Raw genomic sequence first — 20,739 nt, forward strand, 5'->3', positions numbered from 1 at the left:
TCATCTTCATGACCCGATTCCTTTAAAGTAAAATAACTTTTTATTCCTTTGAGGGATTTTCTTAAACTTCACGCCAGGAGACTTTTGAGATGTGGCGATCACAGTAAAGTAGTTTTAATTTTGCTACGATAAATATTACAAAATTGTTCATTTTTTCTTCTATGGACGGTTCTAGAATGTATGACGCAATTTAGCTTTGGCCATGATCCAACTTGTAGCGGCTGATACTCTCGGGGTAGAATAAGCAGCCCCTGTCAGACATAGAAACAGGCGCTGAGGCGATCCATAGTGAGATGTTCATTTGTTGCGTGTCTGACTTACATTTACCTCGAGAAATACTTGATGTACGCGTATTCCCGGTACAATATGTACATATATTGGTGGAGTACCGTAGTTATGGACGTGTAATGTACACGTGCGTTATCTGATTTCGTCCTGTACTAATGCCCGTAACAGCTTCCCTATTATCAGTCAACTTGTGACCTTGACGTGCCTGATCAAACCAGACGTCAGCAGAGGACACCAAGCCAAATCAAGGTAGATGCGGCAATGGGGATGACGGATATCGTCAAGCATTGACTGAGGTAACTAACAACAAAGTATGGATTACATAGAATTTGAGGGTCTTCACACAGCTCCACTTAGTGTCTAAGTAGGTTCTTTGACTGGGCTGAGTGGCTCAGACGGTTGAGACGCAGGCTTTCTGACCCCAAATTCGCAGGTTCAATCCTGAGTGATTCCGGTAGAATTTGAAGTTGCTCAAATACGCCGTCCTCGTGATGGTAGATTTACTGGCACGTAAAAGAACTCCTGCGGGACTAAATTGCGGCAGTTAGGCGTCTCCGAAAACCGTAAAAGTAGTTAGTGGGAGCTAAAGCCAACAACATTATTATTATTTTATTGTAAACTTGAGGTCAGTATGTATAAATATTGTTTTAATATTACTGTCTGTACATTAAGCCCAACTAATCATCATATACGAACAAAATAACTAAATATCACAACTTGTCTACCTTCAGTCCATACAGTTTGAAAGGCTTGTTATCATTCCCTCAGGAATACGGATGAAGGTGCGGGGCGAGGCTCATGTCCATATCCGTGAGAGCGGCGGGACGAGAGTTGAGAAGGGGAAGTTTCGTGACAAACACGACATCTTCGACGGCAGTGAAGTTTATCTGGACACGGAGCTCTACTTGTTTGGCCAGCCAAGTAAGTATTCTTACCTTCATAACCATGTACCTCTGTGGTGGGAGATTGTATAATATATACTCGGTATCGCCTGTCTTTCGTAAGAAGTGACTGAAAGTGGGATGGGAACATGGGTTGCTGACCAAGGTGTCTATAGCTGAGTCTGAGTATTGCTTCCACGTTCTTGTGCCAGGCTCCTTACTTCCATCCATCATTCCTGTCTGACCTCGCTTGGTCAACTCTTGTTCTCTTCCGACCCTACGGTAATAGGTTTGCGGGACGTAGGGAGCCTTTCATTTTTAAGTCCTACTTTACCCTTGTCTTTCTCTTGTCGATATCTTCATTTGTTGGACCTGTTACATTTTAACGTTGAAAACATTTCTCAACAGACAACGTAGAGGTCCTCATACTACGACAAACATGCAATGAAATAATCTCCTCAGTTGTGCCGAAAGCTGAAGGGATACAGAACCCGGAAAGGGTCCAAATTCTGAGCATTTGATAGCTCTATCAATCTAAAAAAGAAACACTTCAGAGCTTAGTATGTACCAAGCATCCTACCGGTTACCGAATTTCTGTCTCCCTTTTGGTTTACCTCTCCACCCACAACTCTGAATCACATTGACCGTGGGGAGTCATGCTTCTGTACCGCTGTTAGAGCCAGAGTATCTGATTGTCGAAACTCGAGCGGCAGTCAGATACTAGATAAGTTAAACCTTTGCCCGTTATCTGCTCGGAGAAAAGTAGCCGACCTTAGATCCCTATGTAACGCTATTAATTTTTTATTTTGTTCTCCTGAACCTGCAAAATTCTTCTCCCTACATGTCCCTACTCGCAAAACCAGGATAAATCCATCCCCTTCATATTCCGTATTCCTGCCTCCCTCTTGTTGGCAGAACTTTATTTATCCGCATTCCAACCCTCCTTAGCTCGTTATCTTCTGGCAGAAACTTGGATCCGTTTTCTTCGTATGCCCTCTTTAATCGATTGTTCCTTAACTCAACGTAGCTCATTTCCTTCATTTTCCTTTTTTCTCTCCTCACTGCTCTCCCCTCTATTGTATTATTATTCATTTCGAATCACCCATCTTTGTGCTCTTTTCTTCTCCCAATAGTTCTTTATTCTAACTGATCTCCTCCTCCTTTCCTCCTCTGATATCTGAATTGGTTTTCTGGTGTTGTTCTTAACTTGGAACCTCTTAGTTTTGTCTTTGGTCACGGTTTTGGATGTACCATTCTTTAACATGAGTTCAGTAATCTTAAGATCTCTCAAATCCTTTTCAACTTCCTTATATTGTATATATAGTTTTTATTTATAAGTTACTGTACTATACAGTTATTTACGAGTCATATATATTGTACCAGGAAAAATTGTTTTCAAAGAACATGAGATCTTTCTAAGGGGTGCTTAGTCCTTAGGAGTGGGTACAGAGAGGAAGGATCGCAAGGCGAAATAATAAATATCATAACTTTCTTCCATTTATTCAATCTATGAAAAGTTACCTTATTATATCGCTGAATTGTAGTGATCAAGGATGTTTATTGGAAAAAATGTTCTAATTCCTACAACAAAATATCGAAAAAATATGTTGATCGTATAAAAATCCAAACGAGAATGTTCTTTTCAACCAGTTATGTCCATCATGATTTCCTTGATGTAAAACAATAAAGCATGTTGAAAGTAAGTTAATATTCCACTTTAACAAAATCGTAAAGTCATTTCTATTATTATTATTATTTGTGATTTCAGAGTATGTTTACAACGTCAGTTAAACAAAGTAAATTTTATAATTCCTTATCGTGAAATTCTCAAACTATTTATACTCATATATAAAACACTTGAAACTAAATTCGATCTTCGTTTTGTCAGAAACAACTGTCATTCGAAGCACAGTTTATCATGACTAACTTTCACAGTTAAGAAATAAATAAATAGCTCTCTCTCGTAATATATCGTAATGATCCTTTTCACCGTCACATTTCCTTAAGTATTCGTGTACTAATCCTATAATTCACAATGTCACTGAATTACGAAGTATGAGTAATGTATTACGGCGTACTTACAGTTCATTAAACAGTCTATTCACACGAATTGGTTTCAGATGGTACAGTCTGTTATGAAAATTAGTAAATAGTCTTTATGCACAAGTTAAAGGGGTTTTAGACCTTCATATTATTCATAATAGTTAATGTGTTGCAAACCTACACTCACAATATTCTAAGTTGAAACAGTTCATGGTCATTAAAATTTAAAGTAGTCGTACTAGCTTCAAGTTTGTTAAAGTCATTCACACGGAATCGAGATATTTTATAAGTTTCCATATTGGCGAAATATTACAAGACATTAATTTCCGAAGTTCAAATGACCCTGACGAATTGTAAGTCCAACAATTCATAGGTTACTCCCTGGTGTTCATATGAACTAAGTGTCAACTTGCTGTCGAAAATTATAGAATTATTATGACGTTCCTGTAGAATAAACACTGAGTTAGATTTCACTTGTCGCGAGCAGCAGACTGACGAGCCGGTTGTGAGCGAAGAATCGGAACTGGTTTGCTTCGGCTGGGTGCTCGGCTTTTATTCCGTAAGGCCAAGGTTACTCGCCACGTCACGAGAAGGAATGTGGTTTTTTCTCGATTGTTATCTCTTGAACGCCTTGATGGAATTTGTTGAGATTTACATACGTCTGCCTTCAGAACACTAGCTACACTACGAGGTATGTCTCATTTATGTATCTTCATCGGTTAAGAAGTTAGTACATTTTTATTCTAGTACATTCGAGAGAAAGGCATAAAAAACGTGGCACTGACGTCACACGCTGGTTCATCGCTTGTGACGTGTCCTGCTTGCTACGAGAAACTTCGTATCGAGTTCACATAAGATGTCGGGCACATGAACACATGTTACTACCGTTCTTTCCCAAATATTCCGGCAACATTAAAATAATGTATTTGGCTAAAACAGTTCCTGGTACACTATATTTATCTTACTGTGCCTAGCTATAAGTTCCTCTCTTCTCTTCGTTTCCTTTTCAATCTTTAATTTTCCTCGTTCTCTTCATTTGCCTTCATGTTCTATTGTTAATTGGTGTGTTCTACAGTTGTTTCCTAGTTTTTAATTTTCTCCCACTAATTCTGTCATTAGATGATTTTTCTACATTACTCGTTCATTTACTTTTTTAATTAGCATTTCGCTACTCCATCTATATATATAAAATAAGAGTTTTGTCTGTGCATTGCTCAGAATTGGAAAAGAATGGTATTTCTGTATCGGTCATGCCACAGGAAAAAGGAAATGCACTTTTCTCCCGTAATTTCTGTCTCTCTGTCTGTCTGTCTGTCTGTCTGTCTGTCTGTCTGTCTGTCTGTCTGTCTGTCTGTCTGTCTGTCTGTCTGTCTGTCTGTATGTATGTATGTATGTATGTATGTATGTATGTATGTATGTATGTATGTATGTATGTATGTATGTATGTATGTGTGTATTGTGACCTTTCAGGTATTCTGATTTAGGGTTCAAAATCGTTGATGATATGCCTCAGCTGGTGTCATGCGGAGATGCAAGGAACTCCACTCAAGGGACGTGCAAGTTCGTAGAGTCTGGTCTAGACTATACTAAGGTACTAAACTTAACCTACTAATGAGAAATAGAAAAATAATTCGTTTCTTGCAAGGATGTTCCGTTTTAATAAAATCATACATACATACATACATACATACATACATACATACATACATTATCATTATAGACTGTTATGCCTTTCAGCGTTCAGTCTGCAAGCCTCTGTGAATTTACTAAACGTCGCCACAATCCTCGATTTGCAACTAGTGTTCTGGCCTCATTTAGTTCTATACCTCTTATCTTTAAATCGTTAGAAACCGAATCTAACCATCGTCGTCTTGGTCTACCTCTAGTTCTCTTACACTTCATAACAGAGTCTCCTAGGTAACCTATCCTCCTCCATTCGCCTCACATGACCCCACCACTGAAGCCGGTTTATGCGTACAGCATCATCCATCGAGTTCATTCCTAAATTAGCCTTTATCTCCTCATTCCGAGTACCCTCCTGACATTGTTCCCACCTGTTTGTACCAGCAATCATTCTCGCTACTTTCATGTCTGTTACTTCTAACTTATGAATAAGTTATCCTGAGTCCACCCAGCTTTCGCTCCCGTAAAGAAAAGTTGGTCGGAAAACAGACCGATGTAAAGATAGTTTAGTCTGGGAGCTGACTTCCTTCTTACAGAATACTGCTGATCGCAACTGCGAGCTCACTGCATTAGCTTTACGACACCTTGATTCAATCTCACTTACTATATTACCATCCTGGGAGAACACACAACCATACATACATACATACATACATTATCATTATAGACTGTTATGCCTTTCAGCGTTCAGTCTGCAAGCCTCTGAGAATTTACTAAACGTCGCCACAATCCTCGATTTGCAACTAGTGTTGTGGCCTCATTTAGTTCTATACCTCTTATCTTTAAATCGTTAGAAACAGAGTCTAACCATCGTCGTCTTGGTCTCCCTCTACTTCTCTTACCCTCCATAACAGAGTCCATTATTCTCCTAGGTAACCTATCCTCCTCCATTCGCCTCACATGACCCCACCACCGAAGCCGGTTTATGCGTACAGCTGAATCCATCGAGTTCAATCCTAAATTAGCCTTTATCTCCTCATTCCGAGTTCCCTCCTGCCATTGTTCCCACCTGTTTGTACCAGCAATCATTCTTGCTACTTTCATGTCTGTTACTTCTAACTTATGAATAAGATATCCTGAGTCCACCCAGCTTTCGCTCCCATAAAGCAAAGTTGGTCCGAAAACAGACCGATGTAAAGATAGTTTTGTCTGGGAGCTGACTTCCTTCTTACAGAATACTGCTGATCGCAACTGCGAGCTCACTGCATTAGCTTTACTACAACTTGATTCAATCTCACTTACTATATTACCATCCTGGGAAAACACAAAACCTAAATACTTGAAATTATCGACCTGTTCTAGCTTTGTATCACCAATCTGACATTCAATTCTGTTGGATTTCTTACCTACTGACATCAATTTAGTCTTCGAGAGGCTAATTTTCATACCAAACTCATTGCACCTATTTTCAAGTTCCAAGATGTTAGACTGCAGGCTTTCGGCACAGTCTGCCATTAAGACCAAGTCGTCAGCATAGGCCAGGCTGCTTACTACATTTCCACCTAACTGAATCCCTCCCTGCCATTTTATATCTTTCAGCATATGATCCATGTAAACTACAAACAGCAAAGGTGAAAGATTACAGCCTTGTCTAACTCCTGTAAGTACCCTGAACCAAGAACTCATTCTACCATCAATTCTCACTGAAGCCCAATTGTCAACATAAATGCCTTTGATTGATTTTAATAATCTACCTTTAATTCCATAGTCCCCCAGTATAGCGAACATCTTTTCCCTAGGTACCCTGTCATATGCTTTCTCTAGATCTACGAAACATAAACACAACTGCCTATTCCTCTCGTAGCATTTTTCAATTACCTGCCGCATACTGAAAATCTGACCCTGACAGCCTCTCTGTGGTCTGAAACCACACTGGTTTTCATCCAACTTCCTCTCAACGACTGATCGCACCCTCCCTTCCAAGATGCCTGTGAATACTTTGCCTGGTATACTAATCAATGAGATACCTCGATAGTTGTTGCAATCCTTCCTGTTCCCTTGCTTATAGATAGGTGCAATTACTGCTTTTGTCCAATCTGAAGGTACCTTACCAACACTCCACGCTAATTCGACTACTCTATGAAGCCATTTCATCCCTGCCTTCCCACTATACTTCACCATTTCAGGTCTAATTTCATCTATTCCTGCTGCCTTATGACAATGGAGTTTATTTACTATCCTTTCCACTTCCTCAAGCATAATTTCACCAACATCATTTTCCTCCTCCCCATGAGCTTGACTGTTTGCAACACCACCGTGATGATTTCCTTTTACATTGAGAAGATGTGCAAAATATTCCCTCCACCTCTCCAGTGATTCTCTGGGATCTGTTATAAGTTCACCTGAATTACTCAAAACACTGTTCATTTCCTTTTTCCTCCCTTCCTAAGATTCTTTATTACTGTCCAGAAAGGTTTCCCTGCTGCTTGACCTAGCCTTTCCAGGTTATTGCCAGAATCTTCCCACGACTTCTTTTTGGATTCAACAACTATTTGTTTCGCTCTGTTTCCTTCATCTACGTACAAATCCCTGTCTGCCTCAGCCCTTGTTTGGAGCGATTTCTGATAAGCCTTCTTTTTACGTTTACAGGCTGCTCTCACTTCTTCATTCCACCAAGATGTTCGCCTTTTCCCATCTTTACACACAGTTGTTCCTAGGCATCCCCTTGCTGTTTCTACTACAGCATCCCTGTATGCCACCCATTCACTTTCTATATCCTGAACCTGCTTACTGTCCACTGTTCGAAACTTCTCACTAATTATATCCATGTACTTCTGTCTAATTTCCTCATCCTGGAGATTTTCTACCCTTATTCGTTTGCAGACAGATTTCACTTTCTCTACCCTAGGCCTAGAGATACTTAGTTCACTACAGATCAGATAATGGTCTGTATCATCGAAAAATCCCCGCAAAACTCGTACATTCCTAAAAGATTTCCTGAATTCAAAGTCTGTTAAGATATAGTCTATTATGGATCTGGTACCCCTAGCCTCCCATGTGTAGCGGTGAATAGCCTTATGCTTGAAGAATGTATTTGTAACAGCTAAACCCATACTAGCACAGAAGTCCAGCAAACGCTTCCCATTCCCATTAGCTTCCATATCTTCCCCACATTTACCAATCACCCTTTCGTATCCTTCAGTTCTATTCCCAACTCTCGCATTGAAATCGCCCATTAGCACTATTCTATCCTTGTTGTTGACCGTGACCACGATGTCACTCAATGCTTCATAAAACTTGTCAACTTCATCCTCATCTGCACCCTCACATGGTGAATACACGGACACAATTCTTGTCCTAATTCCTCCCACTGACAAATCTACCCACATCATTCGCTCACTTACGTGCCTAACAGAAACTATGTTGCGTGCAATGGTATTCCTGATAAAGAGTCCTACCCCAGACTCTGCCCTTCCCTTTCTAACACCCGTCAAGTACACTTTATAATCTCCTATCTCTTCCTCCTTATCTCCCCTTACCCGAATATCACTTACTCCTAGCACATCCAGATGCATCCTCTTTGCTGACTCAGCAAGTTCTACCTTCTTTCTTCCATAAGCCCCATTAATATTGATAGCTCCCCATCGAATTCCATTTCGTTCGCCAAGTTGTTTCCAAGGAGTCCCTCGCCTGTCAAATGGGAGTGGGACTCCATTACTCCCATAGGTCCGAGGCTTGCTTAAAGTGTTCTGAGCTCGGTAAATTCATGAAGCAGGATGCTACCCTACTTGCACATAGTCCAAGTGAGGATCTCTCCTCTAACGGGTTATGGACCACCGGTGAATTGTGTAGTCCTGGCCGCCTGAGCACAAGGAGGGCCACGACTCAGAATATGTCCGAGATGCCCACTCCCATTCCATAGCAACTGGTATCCCGACTCTCAGGACCACTTACTAGGCCACTCAGCCGTTGCCCACGGTTCACGAACTAGGACGTGACTACAGTAACCCACAAACATGAACCACACACACAACCAAAATACTTGAAATTATCGACCTGTTCTAGCTTTGTATCACCAATCTGACATTCAATTCTGTTGAATTTCTTACCTACTGACATCAATTTAGTCTTCGAGAGGCTAATTATCATACCATACTCATTGCACCTATTTTCAAGTTCCAAGCTATTAGACTGCAGGCTTTCGGCACAGTCTGCCATTAAGACCAAGTCGTCAGCATAGGCCAAACTGCTTACTACATTTCCACCTAACTGAATCCCTCCCTGCCATTTTATACCTTTCGTCAGATGATCCATGTAAACTACGAACAGCAAAGGTGAAAGATTACAGCCTTGTCTAACTCCTGTAAATACCCTGAACCAAGAACTCATTCTACCATCAATTCTCACTGAAGCCCAATTGTCAACATAAATGCCTTTGATTGATTTTAATAATCTACCTTTAATTCCATAGTCCCCCAGTATAGTGAACATCTTTTCCGTCGGTACCCTGTCATATGCTTTCTCTATATCTACGAAACATAAACACAACTGCCTATTCCTCTCGTAGCATTTTTCAATTACCTGCCGCATACTGAAAATCTGACCCCTCTGTGGTCTGAAACAACAATGGTTTTCATCCGACTTCCTCTCAACAACTGATCGCACCCTCCCTCCCAACATGCCAGTGAATACTTTGCCTGGTATACTAATCAATGAGATACCTCGATAGTTGTTGCAATCCTTCCTGTTCCCTTGCTTATAGATAGGTGCAATTACTGCTTTTGTCCAATCTGAAGGTACCTTACCAACACTCCACGCTAATTTTACTACTCTATGGAGCCATTTCATCCCTGCCTTCCCACTATACTTCACCACTTCAGGTCTAATTTCATCTATTCCTGCTGCCTTATGACAATGGAGTTTATTTACTATCCTTTCCACTTCCTCAAGGATAATTTCACCAACATCATTTTCCTCCTCCCCATGAGCTCGGCTGTTTGCAACACCACCATGATGATTTCCTTTTACATTGAGAAGATGTTCAAAATATTCTCGCCACCTCTCCATTGATTCCCTGGGATCTACTATTAGTTCATCTGAATTACTCAAAACACTGTTCATTGAATTTTTCCCTCCCTTCTTAAGATTCTTTATTAATGTCCCGAAAGGTTTCCCTGCTGCTTGACCTAGCCTTTCCAGGTTATTACCAAAATCTTCCCAAGACTTCTTTTTGGATTCAACAACTATTTGTTTGGCTCTGTTTCTTTCATCTACGTACAAATCCCTGTCTGCCTCGGCCCGTGTTTGGAGCCATTTCTGATAAGCCTTCTTTTTACGTTTACAGGCTGCTCTCACTTCATCATTCCACCAAGATGTTCGCCTTTTCCCATCTTTACACACAGTTGTTCCTCGGCATTCCCTTGATGTTTCTACTACAGCATCCCTGTATGCCACCCATTCACTTTCTATATCCTGAACTTGCTTACTGTCTACTGTTCGAAACTTCTCACTAATCATATCCATGTACTTCTGTCTAATTTCCTCGTCCTGGAGATTTTCTACCCTTATTCGTTTGCAGACTGATTTCACTTTCTCTACCCTAGGCCTAGAGATACTTAGTTCACTACAGATCAGATAGTGGTTTGTATCATCGAAAAACTCGTACATTCCTAACAGATTTCCTGAATTCAAAATCTGTTAAGATATAGTCTATTATGGATCTGGTACCCCTAGCCTCCCATGTGTAGCGGTGAATAGTCTTATGCTTGAAGAATGTATTCGTAACAGCTAAACCCATACTAGCACAGAAGTCCAGCAAACGCTTCCCATTCCCATCAGCTTCCATATCTTCCCCACATTTACCAATCATCCTTTCATATCCTTCAGTTCTATTCCCAACTCTCGCATTGAAATCGCCCATTAGCACTATTCTAACCTTGTTGTTGACCCTGACCACGATGTCACTCAATGCTTCATAAAACTTGTCAACTTCATCCTCATCTGCACCCTCACATGGTGAATACACGGACACAATTCTTGTCTTAATTCCTCCAACTGACAAATCTACCCACATCATTCGCTCATTTACGTGCCTAACAGAAACTATGTTGCGTGCAATGGTATTCCTGATAAAGAGCCCTACCCCAGACTCTGCCCTTCCCTTTCTAACACCCGTCAAGTACACTTTATAATCTCCTATCTCTTCCTCGTTATCTCCCCTTACCCGAATATCACTTACTCCTAGCACATCCAGATGCATCCTCTTTGCTGACTCAGCCAGTTCTACCTTCTTTCTTCCATAAGCCCCATTAATATCGATAGCTCCCTATCGAATTCCATTTCGTTCGCCAAGTTGTTTCCAAGGAGTCCCTCGCCTGTCAAATGGGAATGGGACTCCATTACTCCCATAGGTCCGAGGCTTGCTTAAAGTTTTCTGAGCTCGGTAAATTCATGAAGCAGGATGCTACCCTACTTGCACATAGTCCAAGTGAGGATCTCTCCTCTAACGGGTTATGGACCACCGGTGAATTGTGTAGTCTTAGCCGCCTGAGCACAAGGAGGGCCACGACTCAGAATATGACCGAGGTGCCCACTCCCATTCCATAGCAACTGGTATCCCGACACTCAGGACCACTTACTAGGCCACTCAGCCGTTGCCCATGGTTCACGAACTAGGACGTGACTACAGTAAGCCACAAACATGAACCACTAATAAAATCATATCTTGGAAAAACATAACTACAGTGGAACGGAAAACAACATAAATGGATGTCTATTTTAACATAACTATCATGACTGAATATAATTGTTCAAAGTCCCTAAACGTTTATTTTCTATCACATGCCTTCACATTAAATTCCATTCACAAATAAAATTAAAACATGTTGGCTTTGCTATCAATCTCTAAATCTCAATGAAATAACAAAAATAAACCAACATTCTAGACGCTGAAGGCTTAATTCCATTGTAAATTCATTATACACAGAAATTTTCCTTAGGTTATTAAAATTAAATTAAAGAAATTGTATTCTTTAGCACTCGTATTCACTAACTCCAAAATTCGTGTCTTTCAGTATTCTGTTATCTTTAAAGTCATCGCCTATTTCAGAAAATCTAAATAGAAAAACAACTTGGATTCTCCAGTAATATGTTATCAATGTTGTTACTTGTACCAAAATGCGATTAATAAATAGGACTACATTATGATCCATTTAAACACTAAAGTTACGTAACAAGTTAGAAAAACAACCTCCTTCAAAATAATGCAACAGCTCCATCTGGATAACAACAACTTCCTGAAAATAACGACATCAGTAATGATAATAATTCCAACGTCCGATGACTGTAAAATCCCTGGTACTCCACGAACAGTCCTGAAAAATCTGCAGTCAATGCTCACTAGCAAATCCCTGATCTACCAAAAGAATATTATTAGGAGGAAAATCAAGCTATGCATAACTCGGAACAATATCTACACATCTCATATGCGAATTTTCATTTAAATGGTGTCATTTACTACTGAAGATTCTAGTTCATCCCTTCACATCCGTGTGTAATTCCTTCACATCAACTTTCAGGTTATCGCGTTTTTGACGACTATCACATAATCAATTCTAGTATTCTTCGAAAACCCTATCATAAAATTGCATTCATGCTTAAGTACACAAAGTTTTATTACCACCATTAAATTCACACGCATGACGAACTACAATTCACCTCAATAAACATATCATCGGGTTATTTCGAAGACTGCATCACACTATTTAATGCACAACCCCAATGAATTTCTATACAACAAACAACAAATTAACTATTTACTTTATCTCGACGATCCTATACAAAACCCTTCTTACTTATATGCATATCATGCTCAATAAATTTTCAATTCATTCTCCGAATACTCAAACACGTTATTCTCGAAGATTACCTTATTCAAGCATATTCCGAATTCATCATTTAATGTAATAACACCGTCATCTTATCCGCAAAAATCACCTATATGACGTAAAACCTCTATTGGATGACTCTAGCTTACGCGCAAATCACTTATATTATGATCACCTCCAAATTAAACATTTCAACATAATAAATCACAGACCGTAATTCGTTTATAATGATCTCATCTTATCGAGAAAATCCAGCAATCATGATTAAAAATCTCCTGCATTATGCCTACAATTAACCTCCTGAACTTAAATACATAACAGACGAAATATTATAATTTCCGTGGACTATTCACGATGAACACACAACATTTCCTGTTCGTTATGGGATAATGATCGACGATTATACGGTATCATTCAAGTCGTTTTGCCTTTTACATGTCACATTTTTGACACCGTAAAATTAATTCTACACTACATTAAGCATCTACATAAAAGAATAGGCGACATTCATTTATATTTGGGTACTTATCGAACTGGTGGCTTCGGGAAGATGACGTCTCCCATCTCTCGGATCTTAGCTTTCATTATTTGGCATCCATGACAACATTTTCCGGCCCTTTTGGGACCGCTTATTTTCTTAGTGCCTCATTATTTTATAGTGGGATGTCATTGAATCAATACTCTTCATACATGTTGACATCGTAGTACCTGAAGCTTGAAATAAACAATTAGTACAATGTCATACACGCAAATGATATTTCCAATATACTGAATTAACACTCGCTTTATTTTTTAGAGAATAGATATATCTTTTCCCTTTTACTATTAACAATTCGTGTTGTTCGTATTATAATTCTTTACAGTTAAAAATTGACTACGATCTTGCTTCTTTCCAGTCGTGTGCGATACGTATGATTACCCTTTTAGAAGAATTTATTGTCCCTATTGTTTTCTCAAAACAAAATACACCTCTACAACACAATAATAAAAGTTGGTTTGCATTTAGTACATCTTCCGAATGCTTCGGCCTGTAATCTGGCTTCCAGATAATTTTGACATTTACTGCATAACTTCCTTGACACATGACGCTCTTGAAATCGTTCATCTTGGCAAAGGAACATATTTCACAATCCGTCGCCTTCATGACTTGATGTACTAATCGACTATCTCAACATGTGTCTCGATTCTCGAATTATATCGTAACAGATAGACAATGTATGACCACTGTATACGAATTTAGTTTGGCCCGTTTGATTCAACACATTCCATGACCTCCGTTATACATTTCTGTCATTAAGGTTCCATGCTATCTATTGACGTCTGTTTATCTTCCGCTGAAAAAATACAATACTTAATCAATATTATCTCGTCCTTCTAGGACATTTTATTACCGACGGTCACCTAATAAAGTACCATAGTGTTCTAAGCATGAATTCGCCGGCACCTACTATTTGCAATCTATTATTTGTTACGCTGAGCGAGTTATTCCCTCTACTGTCGTACTTGGACGTCTGATGACTGGACGTACAACGACTGGGCGTATGATTTCATTAATTTTGCGTTATCATAAGCTTCCAGTGTTCTCCTAACTTTAATCCACAGTAATTGGAATGTTTTATTCCCCCTTACTCAAAAATGAAATTTCGTATGACAGGAGAAATTTCATATGTGTGCATAACTCCATCGCAACATTTTCCTCTTATTAATGAAATTATTCTTTATAAAATATCACTATTTTTCAAATAACTCACGATCGATTATAAGCATAATTTTCATAATCCTTCGCATAGTTATTTAAAATATAGCATCATTCCTTATTCTTCCGACCTTCTCTGAACTACTCATGTTATTCATCACATTATTGGTCCCTCGACGCATATTTATCCCATTCCTCATTAGCTTCTTCGTCGTTCCGTATGACGTTGATCTCTTCTTCTTCATTGACGATAGGAATGTGATACCATTTCAGATTGGAGGCGTTAAAAATGGAAAACATTATTAGAATCTAAGCTCTGTATTTTATATGCGTTATTATCCAATACTACAATAATCCTGAATGGTCAAGTGCGTACATGGGCGAACTTAGAGTAGAATTTCGCAGTGGGATTTGATATAGCCGGTTTCCTTACAAGAAATAAAGCTCCAACTTCCAAAGGTTTTCGGAATCTTTTGTGCCTTAATTTATTAAGTCGTCTCATTGCTTACTTCTTCATGCATGCCTGGGCTTGCTTTACATTTTCCTCCGCGTCAGGTCTCTTTTCAACTGGCCTACTTATGATGTTGTAACTGTTCCACATCGTCAAAACACTTGGGGAGATGAAAGTTATTATCTTGGGACACATGAATATTAAATAAACTATTTGTGGCTTGCCCGCAAATTGCCACGCAAATAGAAACAATTAACATTCCATGGTTCCCCATTTCTCTATGTAATGTTTGGGCGCCATGGTTACAGTTTTAAACAAAACTGTAAACCAAAATTTATATTTACTAGCATAGAGACTTATACTGAAATCACAGGGGTAGGATTTTAAATAATTAACCATTAAGTATCGCTTAAGAAAGAAAATTAACGCAATATAAAATACAAATTAATTTATTATACAAAAAAATGAGATGAATCGGAAAAGTTTCCTTAAAGCGTGGAGGAATTTAGAATTTAATTTACTGAATTTACTATTGCTTGCTTTATCTAATTGAAGCTCACCAATTGCAGCTTCCGTTGAAGTCATCTGGTTTCCGTGGTTACTCGTTCTCTCCTTCTCGATGTAGACTTTGCTCCATGGACATCCTTCCTTCCTTCTCTGATATGGTACGGGCTATCTGGACTAGCACTCCCTATTTGCCTAGTCTTTAAATTAGACATTGGCCCTACACTTATAAAAACTGATCAGCGTTGATCGTATGAGGAGAAAATTCAGAGATATGAATTTTTCCATATTAGTAGAAATCTCAATCCAACTGAGCTATACTATTTATACGGTACAGACATGTACCCAATTTCCGTAGACTCGAACTAAACATAGTTCTTCGTCCAGAATATTTACTGAATATAACACAAGCCGTAAGCTTGTTTCGTCTCACGCAGATCCGATAACATTACCGCAACTAAGTACTGTATCGAAGTGATAATACATTGTACAAAAATAAGTATGTCGCGGAGCGACCACACACTGTATCAAAAAATCAAATCACGTCGTACAAAGCAGATGCTCACAGTAGAAGTACTAGTGATGGAGTACACGTAGTTAGGTTGTAAGGTTGTAAGGTCGTAAGGTCCCGTTCTCGTGTTGAGAATCAGTATATATCCGGGCTCACCCCCACACTTGGTAACAGTTCAATCTCAAAACTCATATATAACGAAGTATCTGATTCGATAGATCGAAGCATCAACTCCCCTTCTCTTATTCCTCGACAAGTCCAGAAGGCGTGGCGATGATATAGCTGACCAGCTTGCAAGCCTCGCGCACGGGTCGCTGTTTACTAGCCTTGGTCATAAAATAAACCCATGACTCACGCAAAATCCCAAGCTTCAAGAATTACCCTCCGTATACACAAACATGAGATGAAATGAAAACAACTATGTCTCAACATATTGACCGTATTTACAACATAATGAATTCTTATCCTACATAATATAATAATTTAAATAATAAAACGATGTTATCATATATACAATATGATTCCAAAAAGCCTTGATTACAAATGATTGACGTTGAATAAATATGTTATTACAAATAATTGCCGATGGCAGATAAACTTGATATCAAATGATATCGCGTAAAATGATATTATATTAAATTAGTAGGGCTGGAGAAGCTGGACGGTTACATACGCCCTCCTGTTATTTACAGATGTAACATATATGAAAATAACACACTACACCAAAACGGCTGATATACACATCATTACATCTGACAAACACTTAATAAAAAACATACATAATCAAATCTTGTATCTCACTGTAGAGTGTCTGTTTCAACGATACCAGATAACATTAGTAATAATTCCTGCCAATTTCCTTGCGAAAGTTTGTCAGCAACACTCATAATATTTACAACAGGTAAATAACACTATTTTTGCACTTCACCATCAAAGTGTTCGGCAGTTCCAGGTTATATTATATACACTGACTGGCAGAGCAAATGCAACACCAAGAAGGAGTGGTCAGAACTTTATGCCAATTGCAGGGTAGACTGACGTCACTGAGGTATGCTCATGATGTGAAATGCGACGCTGTGCTGCGCACGTAGCGAACGATAAATCGGACACGGCGTTGGCGAATGGCCCACTTCGTACCGTGATTTCTCAGCCGACAGTTATTGTAGAACGTGTTGTCGTGTGCCACAGGACACGTGTATAGCTAAGAATGCCAGGCCGCCGTCAACGGAGGCATTTCCAGCAGACAGACGACTTTACGAGGGGTATGGTGATCGGGCTGAGAAGGGCAGGTTGGTCGCTTCGTCAAATCGCAGCCGATACCCATAGGGATGTGTCCACGGTGCAGCGCCTGTGGCGAAGATTTTTGGCGCAGGGACATGTGGCACGTGCGAGGGGTTCAGGCGCAGCCCGAGTGACGTCAGCACGCGAGGATCGGCGCATCCGCCGCCAAGCGGTGGCAGCCCCGCACGCCACGTCAACCGCCATTCTTCAGCATGTGCAAGACACCCTGGCTCTTCCAATATCGACCAGAACAATTTCCCGTCGATTGGTTGAAGGAGGCCTGCACTCCCGTCGTCCGCTCAGAAGACTACAATTTACTGCACAGCATAGGCGTGCACGCCTGGCATGGTGCCGGGCTAGAGCGACTTGGATGAGGGAATGGCGGAACGTCGTGTTCTCCGATGAGTCACGCTTCTGTTCTGTCAGTGATAGTCACCGCAGACGAGTTTGGCGTCGGCGTGGAGAAAGGTCAAATCCGGCAGTAACTGTGGAGCGCCCTACCGCTAGACAACGCGGCATCATGGTTTGGGGCGCTATTGCGTATGATTCCACGTCACCTCTAGTGCGTATTCAAGGCACGTTAAATGCGCACCGCTACGTGCAGCATGTGCTGCGGCCGGTGGCACTCCCGTACCTTCAGGGGCTGCCCAATGCTCTGTTTCAGCAGGATAATGCCCGCCCACACACTGCTCGCATCTCCCAACCGGCTCTACGAGGTGTACAGATGCTTCCGTGGCCAGCGTACTCTCCGGATCTCTCACCAATCGAACACGTGTGGGATATCATTGGACGCCGTTTGCAAACTCTGCCCCAGCCTCGTACGGACGACCAACTGTGGCAAATGGTTGACAGAGAATGTAGAACCATCCCTCAGGACACCATCCGCACTCTTATTGACTCTGTACCTCGACGTGTTTCTGCGTGCATCGCCGCTCGCGGTGGTCCTACATCCTACTGAGTCGATGCCGTGCGCATTGTGTAACCTGCATATCGGTTTGAAATAAACATCAATTATTCATCCGTGCCGTCTCTGTTTTTTCCCCAACTTTCATCCCTTTCGAACCACTCCTCCTTGGTGTTGCATTGTCACTGTCAGTCAGTGTATATACACCACACACACACGTAATCACACGTGGATTACCTCTCTTAGATGGCCGCAAGCAATTTCTTGTTTTCATTGCAAAAAAAAATGTATACACTTAGAAAATTATTGCATTAATTTCCTTCTGCAGTTTCAAAACAAAATCATAACTTACTCATGGCTTCTACAATGGTGTCAGGTCTAGGTTCACAACCTATACATGAATTCACGTTTTCTAACTCACGTACATTGAATGTTGTCAAAACAACATCTGGGAGACATTACACTTAATTCGCAGAAATATATCGTCTCAGAGAGCGAATATTATACGTGTCCAACATGACACGATTACCATCTTTCAATCTGTATGTACAAGGACCAACCCGACAATGAATCTGGAATGGGCCCTGATACAACAAAAAGAATTTCTTCGTCACCTTCTCTTCACTGGACGAGAGCATGGGAACACGTAACAGAACAGAATCTCCTACCTGAAATTCGTCTAACACCTGAAGTTTCTTCTGTTTGCTACGCTTCTCAGCCGCTTTAATCAAATTCTCTCCCGCTAATCTGACATATATCTGAGAGTCCCGCTGAGGTTCCTGTGTAATACCTAATACTTTTGCCAGCTCATTCCTTGGATTGCTGCCAAAATGAACCTCTAATGGAGTGAACTTCGTACTATCATGCTGAACCATGTTAATTCATTTCTCAATCAACGTTAAAGAACCAACCCACGCAGTGTGTTTGTCATGAAATAAAGATCGAAACATACTACCTAATTCCAGAACATACCTGTCACTAATAATCTTACTGCAACTAAGACCTGTCGCTTTTCTCAATAAAAGATTGACACACTGACTACTCGAAACTTCAATAATACCATCCTCTAACATAGCTTCAATTTGATTGTCTACCGCTTTAGCATATTTATGTGGTATCGGATATCATGGTCCAGCGAATATACTTTTATCCAGCAATGAAAATGAGTGTTCATACACATGTGTTTTGCCAGGTTTCGATGAAAATACTTCCTTGTGTTCTCTCAACACATACAACAATCGGTCCCTCTGACCTTCTTCCAAATTGCTACTATCTACCGCTTCTCTCAAAGAATCATCGTTGTTCTCCTCTAACCACACTTCACACAACTTAAAATCCGCTCTCTCTTCTTCATCTTTTGAAACCTCATTAACACACCACATGTTACAAACGTCCACTTTCGTCTGAACTTCAGCATCCCACCTGACTTTAACATTCTCATTATCCCACCTTAAATATACTATCGCCTCATTGTAATCTAGCCGAGCTGAGTATAAACTTAGGCAGTCAGATCCCAAGATAACATCAAATATAAGATTCGGAATAACAAGACAGATCTGAATTTTCGACTTCCCGTTAATACAAATAGGTATGGCAACTTGTTTCATATTTGCTTGGATCGTTTACCTACAGCAGTGACGACATATGTGGATTTCACAGGCATTTCTTCAATTTCAATATTTTCCTTCTTTTTGTCCTCATACCACTTCAAACTTACACATGATCTTTGACTGCCTGAATCCAATAAAGCCTGATACTGCGCCCTCCATACAACGATCGTAACAACGGGGTTCTCACTTTTACTACCAACTTCGACTTGATTCACTTCAACTTCCCGTAATAACTCATCTCTAACATCGAGATCATAATCCATGTGCGTCATTACACAATTTCTCGCAACATGTTCTGAAGACTGATAATCTGATCTCTCATTACCGTCTACTATCAGTTTAAATTACTGTGTCTCCTTGTATCCTGATTTCGGCTTGTACTTTCCTCTACATTGCGTTCCCTCTGAACATTCCTATTTTGCTGGTGTGACTGATTACCTACAGGTTGTTGTCTCAGTTGAAACTGACCACGGTGATTGTGTTCTTGTCTTCTAGGTGGTGTCTGATAGTTTGTGTGCTCTCGTGTACTATTACTATTTCCTAACGCATCGAAACTTGCTAGCAATCTTTCCATTCCCTGAATAGACTCTATCTGTTGCATACAGCTAGCTTCGCGGATTTTGTTGGGAAAATGCCTGAGTAATAACTTCACAATATCTCTCTCCGCTGACATCCCATCTACGTTTTTACAAATCATAACGTGGGCCAGAAAATATTCGGTCATAGAAACTCCTTCGTGTGGCCTAAATTTCCGAAAGACAATGCGTTCTCTTTCCCTGCTTTGTATAGCTTCACTCCAAAAATTTTCCGTGAAATATTTCTGGAATTCCACCATACTGGTCATGCTGCTCTTATACACCGCAAACCATGATTTCGTTTCTCCAACAAAAGCTTTACCAATTATTTCTAACGCTTCTTCCCATTCAATGATTCCTTCTTCGATTCTCTTTTCAAACCGTTTCTTAACAGTGTTTCAAAATCTAAAGGGTTTGTCTGCCTCCCACTAAATTTAGGTAGTTCAGTTTCATATATGAAATTTGTACCATGGCACTGACTTCCTA

At 40.2% G+C, this 20,739-nt stretch overlaps 1 protein-coding gene across 1 annotated transcript in view; it reads left to right on the forward strand.

The window, feature by feature from the left end:
- The first annotated feature begins 1,064 nt into the window (after positions 1–1,064).
- Positions 1,065–20,739, forward strand: part of LOC136866974 (arrestin domain-containing protein 2) — a 61,556-nt gene continuing 41,881 nt past the window's right edge. Inside the window, exon 1 of the mRNA XM_067144066.2 lies at positions 1,065–1,209. Coding sequence (XP_067000167.2) covers positions 1,065–1,209 — 145 coding nt within the window. The remainder of the gene's footprint in view (positions 1,210–20,739) is intronic.

Source organism: Anabrus simplex, chromosome 3 (genome assembly GCF_040414725.1).
Source record: "Anabrus simplex isolate iqAnaSimp1 chromosome 3, ASM4041472v1, whole genome shotgun sequence".
In the NCBI taxonomy this organism is placed as follows: domain Eukaryota; kingdom Metazoa; phylum Arthropoda; class Insecta; order Orthoptera; family Tettigoniidae; genus Anabrus; species Anabrus simplex.